Source organism: Ciconia boyciana, chromosome 10, assembly GCF_034638445.1.
Source record: "Ciconia boyciana chromosome 10, ASM3463844v1, whole genome shotgun sequence".
In the NCBI taxonomy this organism is placed as follows: Eukaryota; Metazoa; Chordata; class Aves; order Ciconiiformes; family Ciconiidae; genus Ciconia; species Ciconia boyciana.
In genome coordinates, this window is record NC_132943.1 from 13,976,466 (window position 1) to 13,999,270 (window position 22,805).

General features: G+C 40.9%; 1 protein-coding gene across 6 annotated transcripts in view; it reads left to right on the forward strand.

Moving 5' to 3' along the window:
* The window catches only part of CLASP1 (cytoplasmic linker associated protein 1), a 186,587-nt gene that overhangs the window by 55,793 nt on the left and 107,989 nt on the right, over positions 1-22,805 (forward strand). For all 6 annotated transcript variants that reach the window (XM_072875469.1, XM_072875474.1, XM_072875468.1 and 3 more), the window contains exon 8: positions 337-404. In XM_072875469.1, the coding sequence (XP_072731570.1) occupies positions 337-404 (68 nt within the window). The remainder of the gene's footprint in view (positions 1-336; positions 405-22,805) is intronic.

Genomic DNA, 22,805 nt, shown 5'->3' on the forward strand with positions numbered 1-22,805 from the left:
GGGTGTTTTTAGTGGTATTTCTGCAAATAGGTAAGAGGCAAAGTGGTAATGAACTGGAAATGCATCTGGAATGAGACATGTCACATCTTCAGTAATGTGGTATTTCCAATTATCTCTCTTACACCTCTGTAGTATCAGTTGTTTCTCATTTTTCTTATCAGCTGTTGCATGTTGTGATATTTTTTTAATTTTAAAATAATTTCCCTCCACAGACATTTTTGATAGTGCTCCCAATGACCTGAGTGAAGCAAAATTTGTCCTAGAACATCTTAAATTACAAGATTCCTAAAAATTAAATTCAACTGTTCATTGTGTATTTCTTTAACTTTCAAACAGGTTGAATGTAATTTTTACAAAATTCGATGAGGTCCAAAAATCTGGAAACATGATCCAGAGTTCAGGTGGTGAGTAGAAGCACTTGTATTCTCTTTTTGGTGTTTTTATCAATTTTCAATTGGTGAGACATTCAAAGGGACACAGAGCAAGCATTCTGTTAGGGAAAACAAGTTTGGGTGATTGTTCAGAAATATACACATAGCTTTTGCAGCAAATAGAATTGATGTTTAATCAATCTGCTCTGTCTTCCTAGTTGTATCAGAAGGAGAATGAAGCATAAGTTTCAAGAACAGAAGGTGGTGTTAGAGCTGTCCTTTTCCCTTTGAGTTTCATTAGGGAAATAAATCTTCTGTTCTCAAGTCCATGTGCATCTTTGTTTAAATTGTTCATAAGGTAAATTAAATAGTAATTTAAGAGAAGAAACCTTTGCAGTTTAATGCCCTAAATAGCACAGAAAGTGTACATATTAATGTAGTAGTGTTCCATTTAAAGCTCATATTGTTTAGGAATTGTATTTTGCAGGTCCTAAGTTTGTGTACTTTGTATGTTTGACTCATAGTTAAAGACCCTTATCAGAGCATTAATTCAGTCTTTCTTGTCTGAGACTACTATTTTGCTTACTTTAAAGACAAGTGTTTATTATTGATTTTCTTAGATAAGCTTATGAGCTAGAAAGGATTTTCAATAAGTATCACTCATTTTTTTAGGAATAGGTTTTTGAGAGAATTCTTGGTGAGGGAATTCATCTTTCTGCCAACAGCTGAGTAGAGCAGAGATGAAGAACATGGGCTCAGTGCTGCGGGTTCCTATCAAGCTCACACCCTCCACAAGGCCAAGAGCAGGAGAGGTGATATCCCCAATCTTTCCCACCATGCTCTCAGAAGCCAAGAGAGCAGAGAGGTCTCTGCTCTTTTAAATTGGAAAAAATATCTTTCTCACTTCTAGGCACCATTCTTCTTGCCATATCCATTTTAAAATATGGTAAACTTCAGCCTTGCAGGAAATAATAAAATTGACTTATCTGAAAATTCTGAAGTTATATTTTGGATTGTTCAGAAAAGTGATGTGATATTTTCTTGTACGATTGGGAACGATGAAGACCTAGTGCAGGTTCCTAGTGCACAAAGAGCTTCCTTTGTGATGGAACGGGTTAAAATTGTGCTTTTGCATAATGTGGGAAAATATTGTCTGTATAGGTAGATGAGGCTTACAGTGGCAAAAAGTGCAGTTGAGAAACAAATGTCCTTGTACTTTTTTTAAAAGGGGGGGAAGTAAATATTTAATCCCTTAGCAAACATCTTAAGGTTTACAACCTGCAGGTGTTCTGAAATCCTAACTCAAAATGAAACAAGCTTACTGCTGATCCAACTTCTTGGCTAGGCTAAGGTAGAATTTTTGTTTTGCTAGTAGTGGAATAGAATGGGCTTTCAAAAAAGAAAAAGTTAATTTAATGCATCACTGTACTATGTAGATTGCTGTTGTCTGGAGTTTGAGGAGGCAGACTTGTGCTCTGTGGTGAGATGTATTGCTACATGGTGTTTTTAAACAAATGCTGTGGTGGGATGATGACTGTGGGTGGGATTTCTGTCTAGTTTACTCTCTAGGGGGAGGGGGAAAGATTTTGGAGCTAACGTGCCCCTAGCCAAATGTAAGCTAAGTTTACAGAGGGTTTTTCTAATCCAAATAAATGTGATCTTAGTAGAAAATCAGTATGTCACAACTGATTAGAAGAGTATTTAATGTGAAATAGGTGAGATACATGTAAGAATAAACTTCAACGAAGAGCAAGAAACTAGAGTTAATTTATTTGCAATGCAAGCTTTAGCTGTGCAATCATTTTAGCATCTACACGTCCCAGAACAGTACCAGAGATATCACTTGCTAACCCTTGGCTTTTGAGAGGTGGTTCTGTTCTCTAGACTGAACATCCTAGTGCATGCTGTGATGTGATTCAAGGCTCCTGGCACCATGGAAAACATTAAAAGAAGCAGCAAGATGGGACAAAAGGGATGACCTCTTCTGGGCAGACAATTCTTAGTGCAATCTCTTTCCAAGAAAGCAAACCATATGTTTTAAAATTGCTAAGGAAGGATTCCATAGGAACATTTTTTTTCCCATAAGTGCAAGTAAAGCATCTATGTGTATTAGATCTACTAGGTTTAGGCTTCATTAAGAATTATTTTTTCTTTTAATACCCCTTCCTCTGTCACTGTTTTGATGAATTTGAAGATTTAACTTTCTTGCACATACAATGCCTGAGACCTTACACACCCTATCTCATGTCCTTGACTCCAGCGACAGGCTTTTTGTGCTTCCAGACATAAGTACTCCTGTCTTCCTCACTCTGCTTAACCTGATCTGCTGATGTCTCGCTGTCCTGGCTCGCACTGTGGCTGGATGCAGTCTGGAGAGTGTGTGTGTTAGCATTTCTCCTCTGTTGAATCTCCTGGCATTGAGACCAAAAAGTAGGCTGGGGGAAGGGGAGTTGGGGAGCATAGAGGAGTGTTAAGGGATCAAAGAGCTGCAAGGCATGGAAAGGATAGGATTTCCCATTGCTCTGCCAGAACCTTTTCATCTTCCCTAACAATAAAAAAAGTCTGTAGCTGCATGAGTTAATTTTAAAGTAGTTCTCATTTGTGAAGCTAATAATGAGAACATTAGTTATTAATACCTTTTTGTGTGTGTGTGTATTTGAGGGGAGGGTTCAGTTTCCCATAGTGCTGGTTTGTTGCTTCTTAGTTGCCCTCCAAGCATAGCACAAATACAGCATATGTGCTCACCATATCTAATGTGTCAACAGCTCCGTGCAACTTTCAGTTTATCTTTTTGAGGTTGTGTAAGCCAATGGAGGAGGCTTATCTTCACCCATGGTCACAAGTTCGTTATGGCCTAAAGACAAGCTAAGTTTGTCGGGTTTCTTGTGTCCCTGACGCCTCCTGCAGCTTTTGAACAAAGGTGACAATTTCAGCGGTTGTCAGAGTCACCAGGGAAGATGATGATAACCATTGCAACTCCAAAATATTTACCTTTGTCTCAGTCTTGTCAATCCTTTGAGTCTGGCAGAGTACAGTATTGATTATGAGGGTGTCTATCTGTTATTAATAATACTACTCCTTCCAGATTGTAACTCCACCAGGCGAACGCACCACTAATGCTTTAACCTTCATGTTATGTGGCCTGGATCAGATGACTTCAGGCAATATGGTGCAGCTGTACCTTATCTTAAAAGCGTGCGTTACCCCCTCTCTGTAGCTAGCGTGTACTGTTGTACACAGCTAGCATGTAGCTAGCATGTACACAGGCCGCATGAGTGTCACAGAGCTTTTGGGACGCAGACTGGCAAATGTTCGTGCAGACTGCAGTCTGTAAGCCCCTGTCAGTGTAAAATGGCACTGTGGGAGGAGCAGCATCAGCTCCCTTGGCCGGGTTTTCTGCCCTGAGCTGCTCCCTGTATTGGGTGTGTACCGGCTGCAGAATGGACCCCGCTGCAAAGTAACACGCTTTGCCTCTTGGATGGGCTTTCTGTTGTTCAGGGTTAACGCGTGCCTCTGAAATGGAAAGGTTAACTGAAGCTATACCACGACTTCCCAGCTCACCAGCAAAGATCAAGTCTAACTTTTTTTTAATGTGGTCTTATGGGTGAATGTGGTGAATCCATACTTCTGTGGTGGGTAGCTCAGGTTGGTAACTGAGAGCAAGCTGTTGGCTGAAGTGTCACTCATAACTGAGCCCTGGCCCAAGAGCACTGGAGTTGTGCTAATTACAAGAAGACTTGGAAGTGGTTGTCAAACCTGACTTATCGCAGAACATAGCAGTACTGGGCACATGAGAAAGCAACTGTGGCTTCTGAAATGGTGAAATCTGGCAAAAGAACTGGTCAAAGAAGAACGATGACTAAAAGCGGTCTCTTAGCTCTGAGACTACTGTTTGGGATAACAGTTTCCTTTACCAGCTTACTGAGGATTCAAGTAAAAGAAAGCAATTGCAGCAGCATTATTTGTGTATCAGGAGTAATTTGGACATTAGCGAGTATGCTGTAAGTTGTTAAAGATTTCTTAGCTAATGGTTCCCAAGACACAAATGAACAGAAATCTTACTCAGTCTACTAGAAAAGGTGCTTAAAATAATAGGGCATTTTCTGATCCCATGATTAAATCTAATGAATCAACTCTAATCAGACTGTGAATTTTAAGTCTATGAAAATAATTCCTGTATTTTATATTTACTTATCTTTCTATACCGTGGTCTGTTAGTGCTTCTTTGAGTTTATCTTGAATTGCTTGATTATTTTTTTGGCTAGGCTTTGTGTTTATCGTTTAGTAATACAAGAATCAAAGGCATAGTGGGGTGGGGGAGGTTTGCATCACAGTCTGAGGTGTTTCATTAAGTCAGAGAGAGGTTTTGGCATGCTGAAGTATGCTGCTTGTTGCTAGGCTACCAGCAGCCCTTATAGCTAGAATATGAAGTTAAAGTCCACGTTGGATTTCTCGATGATTCTCAGTGCATCTCTGTTTTGTTATTTGGCGTATAATTAGTCAGCCTCTTGAAGCAAAAATTATAGTTTTTCCCCTTTGGGCTTTCAGCAAGCTAATTATTTTTTGTGTAACTGCTTTTGCTAATTATGCAGATGCCTTATTCCCCTGGGACAAATACATTTTCAGCATGAAAGAGCCAATAATTGCCAGCTAGTCAGCTGCTGTCTTTGTGTGGCATTGTGTGATGAACTTTAGTTGGATGTGATAGAGGGAGGCTATTGGACATAAACAGAGACTCCAAGAAATTCATGCTGCATGGGTTTCCTTGGTATTACGTCTGGAAGGACCTGAACATAAAATATATAATTTTTCCATGGATTTGAACTGACTTTGGAACAGACCTGGACTCCAGAAGACTTTATAATAAAGTTTCAGGACAGATTAAGAATGAAATAGGTCATCTACTGAGAGATACAGGCTGATAGGAAATGATGACCCAAACCAAAGCTATTAGTAACCAAAATGTTTTGGTGTGTGTTTTATGCTCTTCATCATTGCAATATCATCGTATGACATTCTTTGATATAAATGAATTATATCTTTGATATAATCTTCTTTTTTCACGTGTCACACAATTTTTGGGAGACGCTTCTACATTGGTGCATGCAGGGATGCTGCGGTGGTGTGCCAGTACGGTACCTGTGGGTAGGGAGGGGATTGAACTTTCTTATTTACGCTGAATTTTGACTTTGCTTGGGAGACCAAGATTTAGGGATAGCAGAGGTGGCAGTGGTCTTTGGCTGCAAGGAAAGCAAAGCAGGAGATCTTAAAGCCAGAAGTCTAGAGCTGAGATCTCTTCCCTCACAGATACTTGCACAGAGTAAGGTGAGGGGAGGATGCAATTTCAGTAGTATCCTGTGTGAGTTAGCGTTCTAAGAGTAAGCAGGTTAATTAAAATGATGCTAAAACAGCAGATGTGATAATTCCAGTTACTGAAAGTCTATGAAGAAGGAGCAATGTTACTCTTGAGTAGAACTACTTCTGTATTTGAGATATTGCTTAAGGTAAATATAATATTTGTTGAATGAATTCTGTTTATGATGAAGTTGACAACTTGGAGGCAATTAGGTGGAAACTGGAACTATTCTAGATTCCTCTGTTTTGCTGGTAATAAAGCAGAGTCACTGAAATGCTATTTTGGTATTTATTGTAAGGAGGAAAAATCGCCCACATTTGCCAAGCATTGCCATGCGTCTGTGGGTGGGATATTGTTTGTTTGTCAACACACGTCCAAGCACCAGAATTACAGACTGGAAGGAGGGGTGACTGTGATAACACAGAGAGGTTTTCAACCAACAAACGCTGCACTGTGCTTTTCTGCATTCATACTCCCTTGTGCAATTTAATTTCCTTTATGGCTTGTTCTCTTTGAATACTGTTTTCAAGTTGAAATAGAAAATTCATTTCATTGACTCTGCATTCCTGTGGCATGAAAAAAGCAAGGACCTGCACGGGGGCTGAGAGCGCACTAATATTTGAGTGGTATTTGAATGAGTACTACTAACTGGTAGTACCTCCTTGTGGAAGGTGTAAACGGACAGGACGAGCTCTGCTTCCTATTACACAACTTTGTAAATCAGCATATTACTACCTCCTGGATTTTAAACTCTCAAATTTAGAAGGGAGGGATGTGAGCAAGCAGGCATAGGAGGACGCATGGCGCTCAGCTGAATGCTGAGCAGGCTTTTATTTTGGAGGAGAGTTGGCAATCATCTGCTGTTCAGGAGGGTGGAGAGTTTGCTGGTGGTTAAGTTGCTGAGAGACATGTACTGTAGGGCTGCTCCCAGAGCCCAGTGCTCTTCCCCAGCATCTCACGAGCACTGCAGATAATGACTACGGGGAAAGGTAGGTGCTAATGAATGTGCCAGAGGGATGGAAGGGTTTATTTGTTAGTGTCTGAATATTTGCCTGTTAAATTTCTTTTTAACGGTGTGAAGAGACTGAAGCAATCTTGCAGTAAAAGTGGAACTTTAAAAAAATAGCCTGTAAACGTCTGTAGCCTGGTGGCATCAAGCTCAGTTTAAGCTTCTGTAAAATATGATAAATGATCTGTTTGGGGTAGAGGAAGAGAGTAAGGGAACAGAACAGGTTGCGAGAGATGAAGGACAGGTATTTTCAGATACCCTTCCTGGTCTGTGGTGTTTTTGAGTGATTAGTGAGGCTTTCACTTCCTAACTGTTTCCTTTTGCAGCCTCAGTTGGGAAGATTATTTAAATTGGTTATAAGTACTTTTGAATTAACATTGAATCACAGTTCCAAGAATGTGCCAAATGGAGACATCACTGGCTTTTCTGCATTTTTGTTATAACTGCGTTTCTGTAACAGAGTATCTGTGGAAGTCGGAGAGGCTGGAGGGGGACTAGGTGAAATGGAAAGGCAGAGGAGCTCTGTGTCTATTCACCTGTGAAGAATTAATTTACAGGATGGAAGCATGTATTGCATTTATTTTTGGTACATCAGAAGCCTGTGCCTTTTGTCTTAGCTTTCAGAGCAAATGATTGTTAGCCATCTTTGCAAAAGCTGCATCTTTTTTCTTTTTTCTTCCCCCTCTTCTCTCCATTCAGTGTACCTGTTGAAATCGTTATTACACTGTGGATGTAGTAGACTAAATTTAGGAAGTCTGAGATTGTCGGTATCTGAGTTGTATAGACCTTGGTTTTGTATCGATATTTACTGTCTCAAGGTGCAAGTTAATTGGCAGCTCTTTTTGTAATGGATTAGAAGGTGGAAATCACCTGGGCAAACTGAATGCTGTGGAATTGATACTACATGGGACAGTACCTGCCACTTTTATGGGCAGTTCTTCATTTTAGGGGCTTGGATCCTTTTGGAATATTATGGTTTCACAATGCTCTTGCAAGGCAATTATTACATGTATTTTCAGAGGAGGCAGGGGATGCATGTGTGTGGTGTTACTTGTCAGTAAATGCCTCCCAGCTCCAGGAACATAACACCAAAACCTGTCTAGGCTGGTTCTCCTCATCGTCGTGAACTACATCACCTGTCACTGGACAGTGTCACCATCTACAGCTGAGATACCTTTTCACTCTGGCTCCTCCTGTCCAGGTCAAAAGAGGAGTTGAGAATAATCTATTATTTGTCCAAGGTTGGAATTGTGTTGAATAATTAATGTATTTAACTGCTTATTAAAGAAAACAAGCACATATTTGTTATTGTTAATGAAGCATGATGATTTCATCATGCTGGGAACTTCTCAGCTTTGAAAGATCAGCTGGTGGAATGAAGAGCCTGGGGCCATAGTCCAGCTGGTCTTATCTGTTGGGAAATGTCTGACCTCCAGATCACTGTTGGTTGTCTGAACTGTGGTAGTAGCAAATGTCAGAAGAAAAATAATTGTGTAAGTGGTTAGGGCTGTTGTGCCTTCTAGATTGAATCCAAAGTACCTTGACCCTAGGATTCCCTTGCAAAGAAGCAGTAGACCAGAGTTACTTTGATCGTGTGTGTGTCATCACTTCCCTAACCCCTGATGGTTTTATATGAACACAGAAATGCTCTTTTGGCAAAGCTTTGGTGTAACCAAGCAGAACCACTCTACTACTGCATTGCATGATATTTCCAACAGATGTGCATAAAATGTAGGCTAAAGGAATAGGCAGCTAAATATGAGATGATGCTGTTTAGTGTGGACCTCATGAGCAAAAGATTCACACAATTCCATTAACACTGATGGAGGTTAAATTCATGAATATCCTGCACATCTGGAGATGAGCTGCTTTATGCAGGGCCTGTTCTCTTCTTCCCGTTTGGTAAAAGTACCATGTGGATCTGAGGGACCTCAACAGGTGCCTTAGAGGACACATGCAACTTGGAACTCGTTGCAAGGATGAATCTACACTCCAGTGTCCATAACAAGAATTAGAATGAATTAGAAAAGATCTTACACCCTTCCCATGGAAACTGCAGTAACATCTAGTAAAGCTGTGGAGGCAATCACATTTCAGTAAGGCTTAGCAGAGTTGCTGTTTTCTCTGCTGTGGTCTTTTCCTCCAATTTCTTTCATGTCTTTTGGTGTCAGGTTGGTTTCATCTGTAAAACAAAGCCTCAGTGGTCATTGTCTTTAAAATCTCTGGACCAGTTTCCTGGTATCTTCTGTGCTGCTTTGCCCAGCTGGCTCTCCTTTGTAGAGATTTTGTCAGAGTTTAGGGGTCAAGGCTGGAGCAATATTAACTCCAGTGACACTTTCACATGAGAGGACTAACTCTAAATCTCATGTTTTTTCATCTGTTAGCTTTGTCATTTATTGTACATAGCATCTTCCGGGGCAAATTTATCAATGGGATGGTTCATACACATGCGTGCGCACACGCACGTATCGATCATTGTGAACATAGCAGTGATTTTAAGTCAGCCTTTTAATTCTCAACAATTCTCTGAGAGACGGGAGTACAAATTACTCAAATAGCCTAAAGGATGGCTGGCATGCTAAGGGCGACCTGGTGTGAGTAAAAAGTATCCCATACATGTATATTGTGCAGATTTGTGAAGCTTTATTTGGGTCGTGTTTGTTTATGTATCTCACACACTCTGGCTTTAACACTCGTTGGGGAAGCTCAGTAAAGTACTTCAGTGAGCACAAGTGAAGGTATCACATGCTTTCTGCTGCTATGGAAAGAATTACAAAAGTGTTCTTGACTAGGAAACTTTGCCTGAGGCTCACAAATAGTTCAGTCTCCGCAAAAAGTGGTGGAGGGGTGAGGGTCTGCCTTCCCCCTTTTTGTATCTTGGCTGGGTTCTTGAGAGTAGTCTCCTGATACTTCTTATAAGTGAATGCTCTGGGCTGTTTTTATATAGAATCACTGTCCCAGTTAGAATTAAATTGCTGTCCTTAATCAGCAGCCTCAGCAATGGCCAAAGACTGCTTGGAGGAGAGGTGAAATTTCTTGCACCTCTTGTGGAGCACTTTGATGAATTCCTGTGCTGCTGCTCTCATTTATTTGATGAGATTTGTTTTCAGGTTGAGGTGAACTACAGGATAGGCTTTTAGGGGCAATAAAAGTACATGAGATGTGTGTTTCTCCTGCTGGTGACAAAGAGCATCCCTCCCCTTGCAGAACAATGTATGTATAGCATCACCACAGTAGCTGCAGCTTCTGTAACCATGAGATTTTATTCAAGTGTCTAGACTGAAGAGCACCTGGTTGACTTCTAAAGAACCTAAGAGCAAATGCTTGCAGGCTTGAAGGTCTTCTCATATCTAGTCACTTTTCATATTCAAATCATTGACCTTAGGCTGGATGAGATTAGACTACCAAGTCCATTTCTGAGAAAGACATATTAATAGAGATGGTGTATCCAGTTTTAACATACATTGATAGAACAGTAACTGCAGTTACAGCCATGTGAGTCGGGGGCATGAAGAGGACCTTTTTTCTAAACGCAGGAGCGGACAAGTGCTGATTTGTTATGCCAGTGGGAACTACAGTTAATGCATTGTCCGTAATTGGCCGTGGTCTGGCATTATGTTGCCCTCCTCCTTCATTATGTTTGGCTGAAGTATTTTGTTTGTAGCTCAGATATAGTGATGTGAAATAGAACAAAACCAAGCTATAATAAGTAAAAGTATCCTATTTTTGTAATATTAAGACAGCAAATACTGTATAATGACTGGGTTTCTTCTTCCTGCTGAAGGAATTAATTCTGCCCTGCTGCTCTGTCAAAGGAATCATTTTGGTGCATTGTGCAAAGCAGTTTGAGTCTTTCTTGTTTATTCCCCTGAAGCTCAGAACTGCAGACAGCCCTGAATAATCCTGGCTTGGTTTATGCCCTACATGTAGCCTGCAGGGAGCTCACTGCAGCCAAATCTTCATGAGGAAAACTGCTAATGGCTGCTTCTTTGCAGTTGGTCTTCAGAGTCAAGCCAGGTGAATTTTAGCACAAACAATGCACTATAGAGGAAGAGATAAATACCTTCATTCACTGTACAGTGTCACCTTAACTGCTTTTCTGAAGAATGGCAAAACCTATAGCAACTACATTTCCAGACCTGCTCCTTTTCTGGTGGTGCACCTGTCCCACCTTGCTTCAGAGCTTGTCAGGGCACCACAAAAGTCCTTTAGATGCTTGACATGGAAGTTCATGGCATTACCTGAAAGGAGGTTGTAAAGAGGTGGGGGTCAGTCTCTTCTCCCAGGTAACAAGTGATGGGACGAGAGGAAATGGCCTCAAGTTGTGCCAGGGGAGGTTTAGACTGGATATTAGGAAATTTTGCTTCACTGAAAGGGTTATCAAGCATTGGAACAGGCTGCCCAGGGAAGTGGTTGAGTCGCCATCCCTGGAGGTATTTAAAAGATGTTTGGATGAGGTGCTTAGGGACATGGTGTAGTGGTGGTCTTGGTAGTGTTTGGTTTATGGTTGGACTCGATGATCTTAAAGGTCTTTTCCAACCTATAGGATTCTGTGATTAGATGCAGATGTTAATGGCCAATGAATATGCAACATATCTGGACTTCACTGGAGAACCAGGATGGATAGTGGTTTGCTAGAGAGTTTTGGACGCTTATATGCAGAGGTAGGAAAGATAAATTTACACTATTTTTTTAGTCCAAATCTGTCCCCTTTCATGTTAATGGACTCTTTCTAATGATTTCAGTGGGGCCCTTTGTAAACTGCTGGTTGACTATGTTTCAATAGTCTTGTAAGGGTGTTTTAGGCATGATTGCTCCTAGTCTTTCAGAGGGAAGGGGGAAATAGAAGTTTTATGCATGAAACAGTGTTGGCACTGCTTCTCCCAGTGTTTTCTTTATGCAGTTGGCATTGGCTCTTACAGTGTTGGTGCTGCCTCCACCCCCAGGTAATGAGACTGTTCCCTTTGGGTGTGGTGTGGGTAGAGGAAAGATGCGTATATCTTTAAGAAATGATGCATGTCTTCCACATACCTCTCTCCTGAGTAATGGGACTCCTACCTAGTGGAGCTCTGGCTCATAATGAGACCTGACATTTATAATTAGGTCTGCTTTATGAAGAATGGGTCTAATTTTGTTCTCGATGATTTATATTTCTCCCCCTGACCTCCCCAGCTCTTGCTTGTGAGCAGGAGGGAGCAGGGGCAGTCCTGGAGCCAGCTCTGGAGAGGCAGGGCTGGGCATGCTTCTCTCCTGCTGCAGGTCTGCCAGTGCACTTCAGTTCCAATTTACACTCCTGCTGTTTGACCTCTGTGCTGGGCAGGAGCTGAATCTGCAGAGACTTCTAATCACATGGAGCTTCTATGATGTGGAGAGACAATCACGCTTCTTTTCACTGGCGACTTAAATAAGATCTGATCCCCAGCTTCCACAGGCAAAATGTTTATGCATCAGCTCACTGAAATTTATTCTCTGTCCCTCCCCTTTAAGAAGCTTCATACTTGTCTCTAGTGCTTTCTTCAGATGTCCTTCTTTTTTTTTTTTGTGTGTGTGTGTGATGTGCTGGATCTTGTCTCGCTACTATGGGCTTTCTCCAAGGATCAGAGTCTGGACTGGGTCTTGTGTATGCACATTGTGCTCCTTGCTTGCTGCTCCCCTTCATGTTGCTCCCTGAAGCCTATTTATTATCATGGGCTCTAAAGCAGTCTTGTCCCTATTTTTATCCAAACTATTTCTTGTTTATAGCAGTGTGGTATAAGCAGCTCTGTGCACTCTGTTGCCTGAGAGTGTGGGAGATGCGGTAGGATACTGGGGAGTTTTGTGACAGGGGTGGACTGTGCAAGGTCCTGTGTAGTAGTTTAAAATAAACGAGGCCTCTGTTTTATCTAGCTAGTCAGCATTAAAAATAGGATTAAAAAATTAGTATTTTGTGTGAAACTCTTGGTGGGGAAAGGCGATTGCTTGACAACCATGGGGAGCAATGTCTTTTGTATAAACCAGGCAGGGTGCTCCATCAGCTACAGCGGGACGTTCCCTTCTGGGCCTCCAGTGTGTGTGCGAGGAAACTGTTCGGCCCTTTCCACCAGCTTCCTCCCGGGAAGGCTGGATCACAGAGCTGTCTAAACCAGCACGTTTTACATGCCCTAGAAAATGCTGTATGCTGCCAGTTTGAGGTGAGAATATACCTAAGCAGTGTTTGATAGTGCTCTTCACCCTTGGCCAGTAATGACCCTACTAGCCATTTTTGAAAGCAGGTGGTCTCTGCTTCCTTATGGCATGGAAGTGATTTCTGTAAAACAACACACAGTATAAAGGCCAAAAAAGACTGAGCAGCTCATCTTTGAGCTAGAATCTTGACTTTTCTGTATCTATAATGCATAGACCACTAATTCCAGAAAACGTCTGAATTGGAAATAAGTTTCCAGCAAGAGATTTTCAGTTGGTTTTACGTAAGTTCCAGTAGTTCATGTACTACAGGGACTGAGGGGAGAGCCCTATGCTCATTTTTTCCATGAGCTGATAGTTTTTTTTCACTTTGAGGATGCTGGGTGAAACACTGGAACAGGTTGCCCAGAGGATCTCCATCCAGGGAGACTTTTAAAGCTTGGCTGGATGAGGCTCTGAGCAACCTGATACAACTTTGTCAGCCCTGCTTTTTAGGAAGGAGGTTGGATCACTTGATCTCCAGAGGTCCCTTCCAACCTAAATTATTCTATGATTTTACTTTTCCTTCAATAGGAGGCAGTAGTTATCCAAGATCTCTAAATTCATCAAATGTTTTTTTTCCTCAGTACTTTTATAGCTGTACATGTTAAAAGCTAAAGACAAAGATTGCCAGTGTCATTTGAGATGGTGTGTTTGCCTGTTACTGAACACTTCAGTTTATCAAGAGTGGCAACAGTGCTAAAGGCAGAAGAAAATGTGACCTCAGCTAACAACACGACCTCATGTCAGCATGAAATGCCTGCAAGCCACAACAGAGGCACCTCTATAAATGGCAGCGTGTATCATTTAATGTACATCCTCTGCTGATTTGGTGTTATACTAGAGTTGATGAGAATACTTTATTCTAGTTTTATTGGTCTGTAATCAGTGTGACTGTCAAGTTGCACATGGGCATATTTAGTGAAGAATTAAGATGCAAATTAACTCCTTGATTTTAATATTAAGAACTTAAAGCTTGATTTTTAAATGTGGATATATTCTAATTGTTTATCTGAGGAGCAGCTTGCTACAAATTAGTAGGTGAAGACTATATTTTGTTCCATTTAATCTTCATGCTGTTCTTCAAAATACTCTGTTTAGAAGTCTTCTGAACCTTTCTTGTAATGGTAAGCTTTATTTTGCTGGCTGAACTCTGTGTTCCAGTTCCCCATGTAGAAAACCTAAACATTTCTTTTAACTATGTTTGAATGCATTTTTTTCATCTCTGTGATAAAGTTTTTGACCCTCTTCCTTCATAATGTTTGCAAAAGGAAGCTAAGCAGGCCTGGTTTAAATGTAATCTATGTGACTAAGAACCACCACCACACTGCCACCCCAACAAACTTGACCATTTTCCAGGCAGTAACTGTCAGTGGTTCTTTGTGTCAGTGGGAGGGGGTTTCCAGATGCTAGCAGGAATTAGTAGGATCCTGGTTGTAATGTTTAAAAACTAAACACAAAAGTACTATAAAACAAAGAGGGAATGGAAGTTCTCTGGCCCTTCTTGTCTGTTCTGCTTTTCAGTGAAGCCTTCATCGGTTCAGTCTCCAGGTTGTAAAGCGGAGGGAGTGCAATAGTAGGGACCCATGAAGCTTTGCATGGGAAAGAAGGCAAAGCAAACAGTTCAAAATGAGGCTAATTGGAGCACTGACTTCTTATGAATGCCAGTATGTAAAGGTGGCATTGAAATTCATGTTTCCCAGCTAAAACACATGCTCTTACTTGCTTTCAATCTCTGGAGCAAAGCTGAAGGTGAATCTAAATATAGATACATGCTGTGCTTCACGTGTGCCAATTCCTCTGTTTGCTAATTCTTCTTTAAGTGAAGGTAAGCACAGATGGTTGCTAGAGAGAACCAGCTGATTTGCTAGCATGGTGGTGTGCTTGCAGGAGTGAGACTTGGACAGGCTTGAGGCTGCTTTGTTGTCATTGCTTTTAGTTCAAAATTTTCATTTAGAAAGTTGAAATTCCTCAGTTTTGTCCCCTCTTAGTTTGTGGTGGGATTCATTTATGCGTTTTCCGTTCTAGCAAGGTGCGTGTTGACCTTTCAGTCATTTATAGTTAAGGAGCCATTCTTGTTAGGTGTGGAGCCTAAACAAGAATGGGACGTGCATGGAGAAGTTCAAATGTAGGACATGCCTTACTTCATAAGAGACTTAAGGTTTCCTCTCTCCATAGTGCCAGGAGGCAAAGGTCTTCTCATCCCTTCACAGACCCTTTCCTTCAAACTAAATAATGCCAAGAAGGGATCCTCGCCAGAGGGGGAGCGCGAGTTTGGTTTCATCTTTTTAGCTCAATTGAGTTAGCTTAGCTGGACTGAAAGGCCCCTGGGTGCTGGTTAATAGGCAAGCTAATGGTTCAAAGCTTGCTTCCCTGGCTGGCTTGTTGCTCCTGAGCATGGATTCAGTATCTGGCAACATCCAGGGCACTGGGGGGCTGTGTACAATATCCAGTGAACCAGGATGCTGCTGGTCACTGATTGCTTCAGGCTGCCACAGCAGTACAAATAGTAAATAGCCATTGTAGAACAGAGCCATTCAGTTCTAGACTGGACAAAATAATAATTATTGCTACTTGGAAAAATGTAAGTGCTCTGTAATGGAGGTGAGTGATTCAGGTGGCTCAAGTGACCTAAGTGGTTGACTTGTAAGCCTCAGATGAACCAAGTTGATCCTGCTCTCATGTTCTGGGAGCTCCCAAAACCTTTTCTCTCTGAATAGACTGATAGCTGGTAAAGCAGTTGGCCACATATGAAGACTAATCATCCCTAGACAGAACTCTCTTACTTCTGGGGTACCTGCAAGTATATAGGACTTAAGCGCCCATGCTTTGCGAAAGGAACAAAGTGGTCCAGCAAACCCCTTAAGCTGTAACTGGTATTTGCCTTCTCCAGAAATGCTGAAGGTTTATCTACACATTGAGCACAGAATTTGGGTTTAGGGATTTGATAAGACATTATTTTCCCACAAATTTTATTCCTATTTCTTCTGAGTTTTGGCTGCTTCTGGAAACGAGGTGCTGCTAACTGCTATCTTGCCCCCTATGTTTGGTTTTCTGTAACAGCTGTTGAGAGATGGCAGTGCCCTTTGAGCACTCCCTGTTATTTGTGGTTAAACAGCAAGGTACCAGCGATCTATATTGCATGCTAAAAATTACTGAATTGGGTGGAGAAAGATTTAGGTGGCTTTTTCTTCAGCATCTCAGTCTGCTGACATTTTCTGATATGCTACTACTGATAACGCTTTTCTGTATTCCTTCAGTTCACATCTTTATACACTATAGTCAATTGTTCATGCTAATTTTTTTTATGTTAGTTCTTCATACTGATTCTTCAGCTAGTCTAAGCAATGCCTGGAAACGGCTTCTAATAATAAAAACTTGCTAATTTGGTACTCCTCTCTGCCTCTACTTTCACACCACCTCTGTGCTATTACCAATTCCGTACCTGATAGTGTTTGAGTCATGGAGTCTGTGAGCATTTTTTAATGTGCCAACAGATAGTGATCCTGCCTGTCAAAGTGAGTATTAACACTTAGTTACATGTAGCATAACACTGACATGGTCACTCCTTCTGCTTCTGACTTGTGAAAATGTTAAGCAAATGCGTAACAGTCTGGAATCTGACTGTTGCTCCTAAGCAGTATTATAATTTAAAAATAAATTACTTGCTCGTCAAGCTCCTTGGTGAACGAGTAAATGGAAACAGTGAGTGTCTGCTCTCAAACAGTTTTAACAACGGGTTGAAGTTGCGTGTGCTTTGGGACAGATGTACTCGCAAGGCTGTGGGTCACTGTGAAAACTCAGATGAATAAGCCCAGAACTTGACGGTTCAGAAATGAAACTCTTGGATAAAGTCTAACTAGTTGTTGTAATCAGAAGATGGCTTCAGTGTATCTTTCAGCTAGTAGAAGGAAGGTCTTGGTGTCACCTGGATTCTTGATGTTGATACACCGAGTAGTACACATAATAAATAGAAACCACCAGATATATATACACATGTATATAATACAAGTGTATAGCTTTTCCCACCCAAGTGAGAGGCTATGGTGAAATGAATGCTATACAAGGATCATTACTTTCCTCGTTAGGTTTTACTCTGTAAAACAGATTTCATTTCGAACAACTTACTCTCATTTTTTTTTTAATTCTCCCCAACTCATGTACTCCTTGGTATGTGTAAAAGGAGCAGTCATATTCCAAAAGATCTTTCATGTGAGCTTTTAAATATTAATGGTAGAAAGCAGACCCAAGCCATTTTAGTCTTGGTGCATCCTTGTAATATTTGTACCTCTGACCCAAGGCATGCTCCTGTATCTGAAATGAAATGTGTTTAAAATCAAATATTTTAATTCTTTGACATGTGTCATTCTCTTGTTCCTGCTCTGGAATGCAAAGTGCCTTTAATAACCTTGAACTTAGGCTTTTTTTGCCATACAGTACACAGGTGTATTAGAGAGCATCATGTATTTGAGCGAGGACCTGCAGGGAGCTCACTGGATGAGCTCACCCTTCTAAAGAAAATAATCCATTTTGCTTCTTGCGAAACAGAGACGATGCTCTTCTGCACCTCCTCTGCTCTGAGTCATGGCTTTTCTCCTGTATAAGAATGTGAAGTGAGGGGAAGATGATGACAAAATCATCTAAAAATAAAGGCTCAATAAAAATGGGGCTATAGGAAATGATGCAAACCTGAGGAAGCAGTGTCCTCCTGTCTTTGATTTCAAAGGTGCTTGAAAGAGCTTTCCATCCTCTCCTTTCTGTGGCCTGATGGTTGCAGATACTTACCTTGGGGGAATTATCTTCATAGTGAACTTGAAAACCAAATCTCTTCTTCCCAGTCATCAGTAATGGTAAACCTGGGTTCTGGGAAAGATTTCAGCAGTTGGATTTCATCAGTGCTACTGCACTGAAAAAGGCCCAGTAAGTAATTGAAGACCATTATCTCAAACTGGGAACCTTTTATGGAGTTTTCAAGAGACAATTGTGTCAGACTTCAGCCTTATGTATTTTAATTTGCTGAATAACTTTGAAAGAAGCTTGTTTAGGATTAAAGCAATCTATTAGTTCCTATTGTCAGTCCTAATTAGGACTTAGGCTCAAATGTTGTGCTACTTGGTTTTGCAGTTGGTTGCTCATGTGCTCTCTCCTATTCCGAACTGGTAGGATATTACAATATTATGAATCCACTTTATCTTGATTTCTCTACCTGTTCTCCCATGCCCCCTTGAACACAAAGGTGTCTCTTGTAAGTCCTGGAGAGCAGATGGGCCTAAAGTTTTGGAGGCTTGTCCAGAAAGTCTTCATGCATTAAAGTACATGCCATAATGTGTCTGAACAGGAGGAAGGTTTAAATTCATCATCCTTGATTCATCCTAGATAGTCATTTTAGGATTTGAACCTGTGTCTAGCAAATTACAAAATATCAACCAAGAAGGCATTCTTAGAGGGATTATGAGACATTTGAATTATCTTTTGGGTATGATACTGTTTTAGTGTCATGGTTTAGCTTCAGTTGTCAACAAAGCACCACACAGCTGCTCGCTCACCCTCTCTACCCCTCCGGTGGAATGGGGGAGAGAATCGGAAGAGCAGAAGTAAGAAAACTTGTGCATTGAGATAAGAACAGTTTTTAATAATTGGGGAAAAAGAGGGGGAAAAAAAAATGTATTGAAAAGGAAAACAACGAGAGAGGGAGAGAGAGAGGGAGGAACAAAACCCGGGGGGGGGGACGACGACACACGACCAAAGAAACAAGTGATGCAACTGCTCACCACCTGATGTCCAGCCCCTCCCTGAGCAGCAATCCCTGCCCCCCCCGGCCAACTCCCTCCCAGTTTCTATACTGAGCATGATGCCATATGGTATGGAATAGCCCTTTGGCCAGTTGGGGTCAGCTGTCCTGGCTGTGCCCCCTCCCAGCTTCTTGTGCACCCGGCAGAGCAGGGGAAGCTGAAAAGTCCTTGACCAGTGTAAACACTACTTAGCAACAACTAAAACATCAGTGTGTTATCAACATTATTCTCATACTAAAATCCAAAACACAGCACTATATTAGCTACTAGGAAGAAAAATTAACTCTATCCCAGCCGAAACCAGGACATTTAGTCATTTTTTTACTTTTAACATCAAACTGTATGAAGTGACTTCATAACAATAGAGGATAAGGAATCATGACTTCAGTTGCTTGGAAGTATTTATTTGAATTGCTGGACTGAAAGGGATGCCTGTCTTCCTTTTTGAGTATGCTGTGTGTTGATCTGATGAATAAGGAGGTGCATATCCACCAGTTCCTAGCATGGCTCACAAAGTGCACTGCTTCATGAAGTCCAAGAGATGTGTTTTGCAATGATTTCTGTCTTCCCTTCTCTACTGTCTATCCCAGGTTCCCTGTGTGTTGTAGAAACTTAGTATCTTTGCCTCTCCTTGGTATGTTCCAGAGCCTATTTCCATCTCCCAAAACTTTAACTGAGGCAATGTACATCAAGTATCATATTAAGCTCTGTGCTGGTTACCTAGTTATGAGCATTGCGCAGCGAGACCAAAAATAACTGTTGTGCTGGCAGTAAAAATCACTTAGTTGGGTGTCCTGCCTTTATCTGATTACCATTTTCCCCCTTTCTCAAAAAAATATCCCACCCCACTCCAAATTAGCCAGTAAATTTAGGATATGGATGGATGGATGGTGCCTGGTGGCGGCCAAATGGAGAGAATAACCTCATAAGCTTAATTTCCTGGTAGATTCCTCATAGTTGGCAGGAGAAGTTGCCAGGGTGTGGGGTCTGCGTAGGTGATGCTGGAACAAATTGGCACTTGAAAAGAAAGATTTTTATTGTGTTGGGTAATCTTTGTGTTTCAGGCTAAGTAGTAAAAATCCATGTAAGTTTTAAGGTTTATGAGTTTAAGCTTTAGGGTGAATTGTACATCCTAGAACTGAAATAAAAGTAGGAACCATTCATCTTAACATGTATATTCATGTTTTTCTTTACTATTTGACACAATATTTAGCAAAGCAGAAACAGAGTGCTGTAACGGAGTCTGTGGTTCTCCTGGTGATTTCTGCTTACAGCACGAGCAGCCTGCTGAGAAGGGGACAGCTTGTTTCTAGGAGCTGAGTCTTTATATGGACTACACCTTACAGTTTGCAATTTAGGAATAAAATGTAAATGTCATGAAGGGAAGTAGCTCTCTACAGGGTAGACAAATCAGTGCAAGGGAGAAGCTGCTATCTAATTTGTCCATTTGAATTATCAATGCAGTGATCTTTCAGGGTCACAGATGTACAAAATGGCTGTGCCAGCCAGACTTGCCTTAGGGAGAGGAGAGATCTCAAGCTGTTTAGAAAATGGTTCCTTATATTAATGAAGTGTTTTCTTTTTTTTTTTTGGCTTGTTGACTCCTTTCAAGTCTTACATGGAGGCAAGCCTGCCTGTGTGAAACAAGACGTCTATATAGATGGAAATCAGTTGTTTAGTTAACCTGTGAGACTGGGATGGAGGTTTTCTTTGCATCTGCATAGATTTGAGATTCCTTATGACTGTTCAGATCTGGGGTGTTTAATTTCATAAATGCCAATGTTTGCTGTTGATGATGCCTCACTTAATGGTTTTAGTGTCTTTTCTGTATGAGGAAGGATAGTAGGACTTAAACTAGCAGTGCTCACCACCTTGTCTGAATCTTGTTCTATATCAGCTACTCTAAGTTGGCAGAATCACCTGCGAAAAGGTGTCACTGCTAAGGAAAAATGAGTGATATCTCTCCCCCCGTGCAGTGGTGAAAATGGCTAAGGCAGGCTTGCTCTGCAGTCAGTGTTCCCAGCTTTTGCATGGGAACCTATTTGTGTTTTAATGTCTCCAATTCCATTTAGGTCAGTATTTGTTTTGTGAAGTCTGTAATGGCTCAGAGCAAGACATAAAACTGGGTTGTTGTTAATGTTTGTATTCTTTGTGGTAAATGTGAATGATTCTGCTTGCTTAACTTACTTTCTTTAGGGCTAAGTTAAATTATATTACCTTGCATTTACTGTAGCTTAAGAGCAGTACTATGGCTCAGCCGGTGTCTTGTAACTTGTTAAGCAGCAATAATTTGATCATGAGTCCTGAGGCAAATTCATCCTTCATTTTTACTTGACAGACTTTGTCTGTCTCCTTGAACCAGAGGAGATCTTTTGCCTGCTTGTAAATATGTTTATTCATAGTTTCCACCACCTCTTACCAAGTTCTGAACTTTGATTTAAACCAGGTAACTAAGGTCAAAATTAGCCCACCCTTACTTGCTTTGTTGATTTTTTTCTTGTGGGTAAGGTGGTCTCGGAGGTAGAGAAACTGGTAGAATTCAGGTCAGGGGATCGAGATTTTACTGGTCTGTCATATCACAGTTTTCCAATTCTGATTTCCTAATTGATCCTGACTGATCTCTTTATTTGATGCAGTAAGTAGCTTTATGTGGGGAAACGGTTTTCTTTCATGGATATAACAGCTGTGGAAAAGTCTTCTACTGTGCAGACAATATACGGGAGGAAAACAGGATGGTTACTAAAGAACTCAAATGACCAGCTGTGGTATCGAAGTTGATTATTGAGTCTCATTTGGGACCAGCTTTCAGTTAGGGCAGAAAATTTTGGATGGCTGGGCGACAGGCTTAAGTTTTACCTAGGTGCAGAGACCTGAGGGTGGTTGAAAAAGGGTGCTGAGCCATGGGGAGAAAGTGAATAGCACCATTGATGGAGGCCAAATAAGGAGGAGTTAGGCAGGATTATGTTAAACAGACTAAGACATACATACTTGCATTTCTTTACCCTTTTAAAAGAAAGGGAGTAGGATCGTTGTGCTTATTTTTCTTATATATAGAGTCTGAATAACAGTAATTCTTTTTAACTCTACTTTGACTGTATTATTTATATTGTCAGCTCTTTGGGAAAGACGCTTTTTTCTTTGTAGCACATTAGAGTGCCCCTGCTTGCTCAGGGTTTCACATTGCCTCTGAAATCTGAATATCATATTTAGTAGTCTTAAGTCATTAATGATAAAAGGAACAAAAGTTTCTGCAAGTGTCTTGACTCCACCTTTGCATTTCCTTTTTTCCCCTGAATATGACTGTTGTATTTGCTGTACCTAATGATGATGTTTGTTTATGGGGGAGGAATGTGGCTGAAACAGCTTAGATCTATCTTCTGTTTTAAAGGAGGTGGGGGGTGGGAAACAAGCTTTGAGAAAACAGAAGCCATGCTGAATTAATATTTTATGAGCTGTGACACATTTCTGGCTTTGGAGCCTTTTCCCCATGACTTTTTTCCTTGAGGCAACAGTTTGCTTAAAATGCAGCTTTGAAGGGTGGGTGAAGAAGGCCCAAGAAACTGATGTGTCTCAGGAATTGGAGCTTTCCACTTGTAGATCAGGAATTCAGACTGTGCTTATATTTGAAGCCATATTAAATATGAATTTGATTCTTTTAGGTTCTGTTATCCAACCACATGGAAACCAAATACTGTACTGAAGTGTCTGTCGAATAGGTCACTATTTAGTTTACTAAAACCTCTCTATGCTTATTTGAAATTGCATAGAAGGAAATCTGAGATATTAGCATCTAAAAAAATAATCAGGTCAAGTTCTGCATGCTCTTGCATTCACCTCTGTCCCTAATGTATAGAGCTGGAAGCAGAATTTAGCCTAGCATGATGGTGGTTAAATAAAGGAAATCTTATACTCTGATGTGTCTTCTGGCATTTGCTCCGATACTGACTTTTCTGCATGACCTGGAGTCAGCCTCTTCCTGTGTTTTTTGCCTCTGTTTCCACTGTGTCAAAAAAAAAATTGGAACTAATCCTACTAGATGATACACAAAGAAATCTGTGCAGTATATTATTAGAAGT